This window comes from Typha angustifolia, chromosome 4, assembly GCF_048772165.1.
Source record: "Typha angustifolia cultivar Huaian chromosome 4, ASM4877216v1, whole genome shotgun sequence".
In the NCBI taxonomy this organism is placed as follows: Eukaryota; Viridiplantae; Streptophyta; class Magnoliopsida; order Poales; family Typhaceae; genus Typha; species Typha angustifolia.
In genome coordinates this window covers 5,506,027-5,515,438 of record NC_133242.1, presented here as the reverse complement: position 1 = coordinate 5,515,438, position 9,412 = coordinate 5,506,027, and the positions used below count along the sequence as shown (strand labels likewise).

General features: G+C 36.9%; 1 protein-coding gene across 1 annotated transcript; it reads right to left on the bottom strand.

Annotated features, from left to right (window-relative positions):
- Window positions 1–1,720: 1,720 nt before the first annotated feature.
- LOC140758967 (uncharacterized) lies at window positions 1,721–2,903 on the bottom strand. Its single transcript, XM_073095393.1, has 2 exons — window positions 2,105–2,903; window positions 1,721–2,026 (listed from the first exon to the last, which is right to left on the bottom strand). The coding sequence occupies exons 1-2, from the start codon at window positions 2,729–2,731 to the stop codon at window positions 1,907–1,909; spliced, it is 747 nt and encodes a 248-aa protein (XP_072951494.1). The 5' UTR covers window positions 2,732–2,903; the 3' UTR covers window positions 1,721–1,906.
- Between the last annotated feature and the right edge of the window lie 6,509 nt (window positions 2,904–9,412).

Sequence of the window (9,412 nt, the reverse complement as noted above, 5' to 3'; positions counted from 1 at the left end):
ATCTGCTCGTGTTTGACTTATTTGGCCTAACGAACCAAGTCTAGCTCATTTAAAACACAATTCATTTAGTTCATTTAGAGTTCAATGAGCTCTATTCACTTATCAAAGAATTAAGAACTCATTAGTCATAACATTGTCATAGCACAAGTACATCATAAATAATAGCTAAATTGAGAACCGATAGCACTCTAATAGCTAGATTACTTATTAATTAGTTATCAAATTTAACTATATATATATATGAGAGCACATGCGCAAGCTTCTACAACTGTGCTTGGAGCAGCGAGATAGCAGGCAGAAGCAACTAATACGGAGGAGGTGATATGGCATGTGTAGAAGATGCAAGCTTTAACTAGCAAGCTAGAGGAGTTTGGTGATGAAAGAAGTTTTGGGAGAAATAAAATTTAAACTATTTTGTTATTATAAATGGAGAGATAATTTGGTTGATTCATCGATTCTGTCAATGACATTAGAAGGGATAAGATATTTCTAATAGTTCGAAAGGTTCGTCTATATCAAAAAAAGTTGAAAGAATCATTATAAAAATGAAGAGATAGTTTAGAGGTGAAAATAAAATTATCCATATATATATATAATCAAGTTATATTAAATTGAGCACGAGCTAGCTAAGAAGCTCTGTTTATTTTTTGAACAAGTCAATCTCCAACAAAATTTCAAGCCAAATACAAGTTGTTCGAGCTAAATTAACGGTCCTAGTTTTAAAAGGTATACATATAAGTATTAAATTTAGAAGGGTATACAAAAGAATATAATATTTTTTAAGAGTATATATGTGAAAAAAAAAATTGTTCTCAAGGTTTTGTAATTTTGATCTCTAAGTAAGGGGAGCAAATCATATTTAACTCTAAACCTTCACTAGTATTATTTACCATAAATCCTTTTTTAAACCAAACTGATTAAAATATGGAAAATGAGCAACGCTCGAGGGAAATGTGCATCAATTTAAACGGCATTCCATAATATTAAGCTAAGGAGAAAGTTACACTGTAGACCAACCTCACAGTGAATAGACTGGCAGGCAGGCATGCATGGAAATAGCCAAGTCCACAATGCCGTAAATAAATTGGCAACCCTTGGGGTCACCATCTGTTCACAAATACCCATCTTGTTGGCTTCTCAAAGGCCACATCACATTCCAATGTTGAATACTACTGCGGTCTATAGTTTCGACTTGGATGTTAGATATTTTATTCCCACTAAAACTAATCATAATCACAATTTTAAAAGAGTTTAAAAAGAAGAGATTCTAATATCAATTATATATGTAGCTGGATAAGATATTGTGGTATAAGAGTTATAGTTTATCTGCTAGTTTGGCCCTATTTTAATTTATCTTTCGTGATTAACTATATTATTCTAAAATTGAAGCCTTTTCAGATCTCAATAAATATTTGACAAATAGTTACAGCTTAATGTATATTATAGAAGATTAAATACTTAAATTTAAAATACATTGTTAAGTTGAAATTGAGCTAAAGGACTGAAAAAAAGTTATAATTTGCCCCTTAAAATAGTGGCAAAAACTAGTATTATAATTTTAGATAAGAATAAATAAAAAAAATCTTAGTCAGTTGATGCCATTGATAGTTGCGTACATGCTACTATTCAATTATGCAGCGCATTGACTAATTATTGGGGATTTATTATTATTATTTTTTGTAGTGATCTAGATTCTGGAAATGTACTTCAAATTTAAATGGATATCCAGATTCTTTGTTCAGTTTACTATGCTTAATTATCCATTTGAATACTGTGTTGCAAGAATTTAGAACAATGAAACAATGGCAAATTGTCTATCATACATTTCCCTCTATTTCTACATACACCCTGCTATATACTTTCTTCCAAATCATTTGATCAGATCATCTAGCAAAATGTCAATCCGTCAAAACCCATCGTAGAACCCTCCGAACGATATCTGCGCCGCCGTCATCACCGGAGCTCCTCGCAGTGCTGACATGGCCTGGTTCAACCTTGAAGCCTGCTGCACCACCTGCTTCATCCTCTGGAATCCAACAGTTTGTTCAGAGAATTGAGCTCCAAATTTATAGGATACTTATGATGGTTGAGGAATTAAACTAACCTTGTCGTCAGTGTAGATCTGGAAGTAGATTCTTTGGTTCTTGTTCTTTTGCTGTTGGCCTCCCAATACAAGAATTGATAAGGTAGCAGCAGCCACACCTATAGAACAAAGCGCTCCAATACTTCTTCTACCCCATCTCCATAGATTGCAACCAATGCCCTTGATCTCAGAATCCGAGTACTTCTGTGGCAGATTGTAGGCTTCCTCTTCTTCCTCCAATTGGATTGGCTGAGGCTCTATCTCGATGTCGAAGAACTCGGGCTCCATCATTCTCTTGTAGAAGATTTTCGAAACGATGTCTTGAGCGAACTCAATCTCCGGTAGGACGACGGCGATATCTTTGAACTCTTTCGCTAGTATATCATCTGGGTTCTTGTCCACGTCTGGCTCTGTGAGAGTTGGAGCTAAGACTTGGTTGGTTTCGTTTGTGGGGCTTGAATTCTCCTCCAGTTTATCGGTAGAGTGATAATTGTCGATGTAGTTCATGTAGATAATCCCCTCTGGGTAGAAGAAGGAATCCTTGAAGAAGTCGTCCTTGCCATCATGGCTAAATTCCAGCAGGGAGCTCTTGTTGTCAGGGAGGAACACCCACTCATCTAAATTCAACTCTATGGTCTCGTTCTCCATGGAAGCAGAGTAAAAGAGTGGAGGAACTGGAATGATATGTAGGAGAAGAAGGTTGCGCTCTATGAATCTATGAATCTTTTGGGGTTCATGTGATACTTATAGGAAATTTAATGGCAGCCCATGGCATGTCTTCTTGCTCCAAGGAGAAGGAAAATTCAAGGAAGCCAAGGAAGGTTGAAGTGTCGGGGGATCCTACCAGTAAGTGACAAATGAGAGAAGGTCCCTTTTGGCCCACCAGTTAAGACTTCCTGCATTTTTATTGACAGTGGCAATGTAGAAAGATGACATGTGGTGCTACAAGAAGATATTTGTGACATAACCATTTCAAGAAGATGATTTGGGTGAATCCAAGTTCGTGATGTTTATCTCTGTCTCTTGATGTTAATAATTACTCTGCTGCAGAAGAGCTTAGGGGTTGTTTAGTCACTTGGTAAAGTAAAGTTAGAATGAAGAAAATTATATTGCAGCTTATGTGGTGCAAATTGCAAATTATAGTTTATTCCCTTCTATACTTATCATTTTATACTTCACACTTAATCAAACTCGATTATAGGGCAATTTTCAAATTATCATTTTGTACTTCAAACTTAAACGATTAATCTCCTATGTTCGACACCAAGATGTTAATCAAACATTAATAAAAATAGGAAAGGACTTGATTACCCTCATAGGTGTTCTCTCTCTCAATGTAGAAACAATATGATTGCTCAGTGCAGTCCTTCATTGTTTTGACAAATGGAAACAAGCTACAAGAGGCTGGTGAAGGTTGCTAAAGGTTGTCCATTGGAGAAAAATTTATGTCCTCTTCTGTTTCTTTTATTTGTAAGAAGGTTAAGTTTTATAATTAAGCGGTTTGGTTATTTGGTCACTAGTTGTCAAAGTGCCGTAGTGATTCTAACATTCACACCATTAATTTTGAATAGAAAATTTAATAACCATAACCTAGTATGGACCACAAATTACATGGGATAAGTTGAAAAAAGGTTGGACTACATAGAGTAACCTGGGCCAACCTTAGCAGACTAGATTTACTAGGGTTTTGAAAAACTATTGCTATTCTCCTCCGCTTTCACCTCTCCCCCTCTGTTAGCTAAAGAGGTTAGAGGAAGGGAGGGATTCACCTCACTTTAAGTTTTTATGGGCTTCTTCTTCCTCACTATCCCTTCTCTTCTCCTCTCCTATTTTCCTCCATCTCACTGTCTTCACCATCCTCTCTTCTTTCTGCTCCACCTCATAGTTTTTACTATCAACTAGCCTCATCCTCCATTTCTCCCTCACGGTCTCTCCTCTATGACTGCCAATGTTCTCCTCTCCTCCTTCTTCGACCTCATTATTGTCTTCATTCTCTCCACGCCGCCCCCTTTGTCCTCTCCTTGATTGATGCCATCTTCATTGTTGACTGCACAACCTTTTACTTCTTTTTCTACCTGCTCTGCCCATCCTCTAAGCCCCCTCATTAGCTTGCTTTTATAGTTGTACCTTAGCGGCCCGCTTCCATAGTTGTTCCCTTCCTCACTGTAACTCCTCTTTCAGCTTTGATGACAATGAAGGTGGTGGATTCATGGAATTTCAAGGTAGGTACAAAGAGTCGGGTTCAGGTTTTGTAATGGTAGGGGTGGGTGCATGGGCTAGGTGGTGATAATTGTGGTTAGGGATGGGATTTTGTTGGGATCTTGTGGAATTGGGTTTGTCCTTCTAGTTCCATTGCCCTCCCTTCTTCCATGCAGTTGTAGCTTACATCTTGTTTGTGTTCCTAATCTAACAACTCCCCCCTCCCCCCAATTGTCACCACTATTGCCAATGGATTTGCTTCCTGATTGTCGTGCCATTGTTTGGATCTTGGCATTGTGTATTTTGTGCGAGTTTATCATGTTTTCTTTGTATTACCTTGATATAGCATTTTGTATGTTGTAGTTTTTTATTCTTATATGTTGGATTGGTGATCTTAGATCTTCTAGTCTTAGGGGATTCATATACTCGAATCTTGGACTAGTGGTGTTACGCACTAGACTTGGACCAATCTAGATATAAGAAAATTATAATATTTTATATGATAATAGCCTCATGAGTTAGAATTCCAATTAGTTTAGTTTCGTGAGAATCCAACATCAGGATGAAAAGTTATAAATGAAACAGTAAAGGAAGGTTGAAATACGGTAGAATAGTAAATATCCAATGTTGCAACGGTTGTTGAAGGGTGGTGGACGACGAAGGGTGGTGGTGGATGGCCGTAAGGTTGGGTGGCTACTGGTGGAAGAGGATAGCTAAGGTTTAGAAGATCAGAATGCTTCTACGACTATGATCTACTCCTAAAAAGATAAATACAATATAACGACTACGATAAAAGATAAAGATAAAAATAATAATGTGGCTAAACTTAGATTCGTTCAATGATTGATTCCTTGATAATTATCAACACATGTTCACTTCTATTTATAGGAGTAAAAATTCCTAGCGAATCAGATTTACATGCATATTATCTGATTTAAAATAATAAGATAAAGCTAACTAACTCAAGTTAACTCGACTCGATTCAACCGAACTGATTCGACTCAACCGAACTGACTCGACTCTCGTGGTTGGATCATAACAATCACCACGTTTTCGACACCTTCTCCTGAAAGTGTCTAGCACTCAACTGCATCTTTTGGTTTACGTCATGCTCATAGGATCACAGGTTTGCATGTAGATACGACTTAATTAGCTGATGTGGGTTCACCGAATTGTTCCACCAATTATCCTCGAGCTCATACTCGGGCTCGGGGGCATGCATATAAGTCTTAAACTGGTTCACATGAGATGGTCGTGTCAAATCACAAAAATTTAATATGCATTGAGATACGTGCAATTCATCTCTCTAGCTTAATAGCCAAAAACCTGACTCTGGTGTTGAAATTATTTTTCGACCTAAGGGCACCTCTGTAGGTTGCATGGGCGTCGGGGATAGTTGGGCAAGATTACTAGCTAGTGGCAGATGGCGTTCGGCAAGTCCATGCGGTGGTAGAGTGGCGGTGGAAGCCAAATGTCAAGGTCGGGCTCGAGTGGCTGCAACAACGACCAAGGGACATCACTGGCGAGTCCCTCGGCCCCAAATGGCTCTAGTTGGTGGTCGTAGTCCCACTGTCGTGGAGCCAAGGCGGTGGCGAGGCCTACGAAATCCATCCTGGTGTGGCCTCGTTTAAGCAATAACACTGTGAGCGTGGCCTGATGTGATTCAAGTCACACTAAGTCATCTCGTGCATGGATACGACCTATAAGCCATATTTCTTGTTTTGTTTTAGTTATTTTCTTCAGAAAATAAGGATCTTGGATGTAGTGAACGCTTGCATACTTTCGCATCAACAAAGAATGCAAATTGTGCATTCGAACATATACGTGCGACTGCTTACATACGTTCGCACTGACAAAGAATGCGATCGGCGAGAATGCAATGTTTCTAGGGTTACTACTTTTTAGTTTGGCTTGTTAGGTTAGCCTCTTAAGACGTGGATGTCAACCTAAGAGATTATTATGAATGAATATTGAATTTTCTTCCCTTCCTCCTCTACCCTAATTCTTCTCCCTCCTCGTTTAAGCCCTAGCCATGTGTTATCTCGACGCCGGTTACCTCTAATCCCCCTCGACTATCAAGCATCCCTCCTTCTTGCGATCTCAACCAATTTCTCCCCCCTCATCCTTATCCCTACAACACCACGTGCCATCAAATCCATCACCATTATGATCACATTTATCACCATCATCACCATCACCCGTCATCTCCACCTTCATCGTAATATTGCGTATTTTCCCCCAAGTGCAGTCAGAATTTATGAAGGATGTGAATATAAAAAATGTAGATCAGGAAGATATGAAACGATCACTACTAGTTTTGTAATTTTTTTACTATGAAAGAATATTTTGAGAATATTCTCCTCTGACTGCGTGGATTGCTTCCTTGCATCCGAGCTTGATCGAGAACGGACACATGATCCATATCATGGCCATCAGGTTCGGCCATGCGATGGTTTTCGATGGCTGCAGCGGCCACCATTGGGTGGCAGTCGGCTTGAGGAGGCCAACTATGGTCGTTGGTGGCGCTAAAACGCCAGATCGGCGGCCATGCAGCTTGAAGGGCTATCGACGGCGGCTTTCCAATCAGTTCTATGTTATGATCTGACCACAAGAGTCAAGTCAATTCGGTTGAGTTGAGTCGAGTCAATTTGAGTTAGTTAGCTTTATCTAATTATTTTAAATATCAAATAAAATTGGATAATCCACATATAGATTCGATCCGCTAGGAATTTTTACTTCTATAAATAGGAGTGGACATGTGTTAATAATTATCAGGAAATCAATCATTGAATGAATCTAAGTTTACCACATTATTCTTTTTGTTTTTATTTTTCACCGTAGCCATTAAATCATGTTTATCTTTCTAAAAGTAGATCATAGCCGTAGAAGTATTCCGATCTTCCAAGCCCTAACCATCTTCCTCCACCAACAGCAACCTTACCTTACGACCATCCACTACCACCCTTGGTCTTCCGTCACCCTTCGACAACCGCAGCAACGTTGGATATTTACTATTCTTCCCTATTTTGATCTTCTTCCGCTGTTTCATTTATAACTTTTATCCTGAAGTTGAATTCTCGCGAAACCAAAATCGTTGAAATGCTAACTCACAAGACTACCACCATATAAAATATCATAATTTTCTTACGTCCAGATTGGTGCATAATAGTTGGATTATGACGGAACTGGAGACTAACTCAAGGCTCCATACTCTTATATATTTATTGGAGTCGTTTTTCATTGTATTTGACTGTTGGGCTCTTGTGTTGTATCAGACTGTCACGTTGTAATCCTTGTTATAATCCAAGGAAGTAAATAAAATATTCTTGCTTACGGCCTTTCACTAAAATAATAAAAAAAAAAGAACATGGAGGAAACTGTAATTTGCTTTTATTATAGTCTTTTCGTGATATCTAAAAGGATTTCAAGTTGTCACATAAATTTCAATACTTGCTCTCACATTCTTATGGTGATCTCTAAAGCCTTTGAAAATGATAATTGCTGGGAAGCCTTTTAATTAGTTATGTTATCAGTGATAGTTCAGACAGTTGCAAGCATAATCATCCACAAATTAGAAATATATGAATAGGCTTGTAATCTCAGATACATAATCATTATAAGAAGAAGATTAGAACTACTTTAATTAAGGACATTTCCATGAAAAATAATTTCAACCTTTTCTTTTATTTGTTAGTCGTTTATTATATGAATATGTAGTAACGTTGCTTTCTATCTAGAATCCAGAAATTTAGGATTCTTGACAATCTAATCTCTCTACGGACTGACTGTAAAACTATGTTAATTTATCAACTGCTCTAAAAGCTTATAACTTTAAAAAATAATAATTTTATATTTTATATTCTAATATTCTCTGCGCTTGACCGAAAAATCTACTGAAAAATTATATTAACAAGAATACATATCTATACATCTTTCATATTGTTTAAGAAAGAATAGGAATTATGTATGCCAAGAATTCCAGAAGCAAACAGATCAGAACTTTCTGCTAGAAAAGAAAATAAGAACCTCTTCTTTGACCAAATGATCTACTGACTAATAGAAGGATCAGCACATTAAGGCTACGAATAGTTGGGATTTATCTTATCAAACGAAGCTAGATGACATCAATCGACTAGTTTATCAAAGAGATAGGATCATTATGCTGCCAAACGAATAAAAGACCTGGGTTTATGATAACAACGGAGATCATTTGACTAAATAATAAATTTTATAGAGATATCCGTATTCGAAAGCCAAAGACTACTATGTCCCGCTGTGGTTTTCACCCAAATTCTATTATTATCTACGTCTCAAATATATTTTATTAATTAGGAATTTTTACAAATCACACTCTATATTTTATTTAATTTATGATTTACCGTCTTTGGGAATTTTATAATCTGATTCATCAATTTCTCCTATAATTTTCATTTAACACCCTGGGTTAACTATTTAACTTAGACGATATTAGAAAAATATATTATATTATAAAATATAAAATAATTTATAATTACCTAAATTACTCATGTCTTTTTTATCCTTTTTTCCTCTTCCGAAAGAAAAAGAAGAAGAAAGGAGGTGGAGGAATGAGTGAGGGGGAAGATGAGGAAAACTGGCAACGACAATGATGGAGGAGGTAGGTAAGAAAGATGGTGGATGATATAGAAAATGAGAGAAAATAGTGGGAGTATTTTAATAATTTGATGGATGTTAGTTAAAACAACGTTAGGGTGTTAAATAAGAATTATAAAAGAAAATGAGGGGTCAGGTTACAAAATCATTAAAGACAGAGTGTGAATCACAGGTTTGATTGGTAAAAATCTCTATTAATTAAAAAAAATATATTACTTATATCTTTTAGTGTAAAACTCATATTTTGATTTTGTTTGTTCCACATACATATTCTATATAAATTTGTTAGGTTTTAAGTGTTTTTATATATGTACATGAGTATTTATACAAGTTTTGAAAGTATTTGGATTGAAGAATTTTAAGATCAAGACAAGAAAAGTTTTTGCATTTGCACCGCATTCGAACGCATCCAGATCGCATTCGAATGTGCACTCAGGCATTCGCATCGACAGAGAACGGGTTTCGACCGTTCGAATGCGTGTTCAAGCGTTTGCAAAT

Excerpts from the sequence above, each read along its gene's own strand:
- LOC140758967 (XM_073095393.1), bottom strand. The coding sequence starts at position 2,731 with ATGGAGAACGAGACCATAGAGTTGAATTTAGATGAGTGGGTGTTCCTC. Across the intron at positions 2,027-2,104 it reads AGATCTACACTGACGACAAG|AGGATGAAGCAGGTGGTGCA; the intron begins GTTAGTTTAATT and ends GTTGGATTCCAG.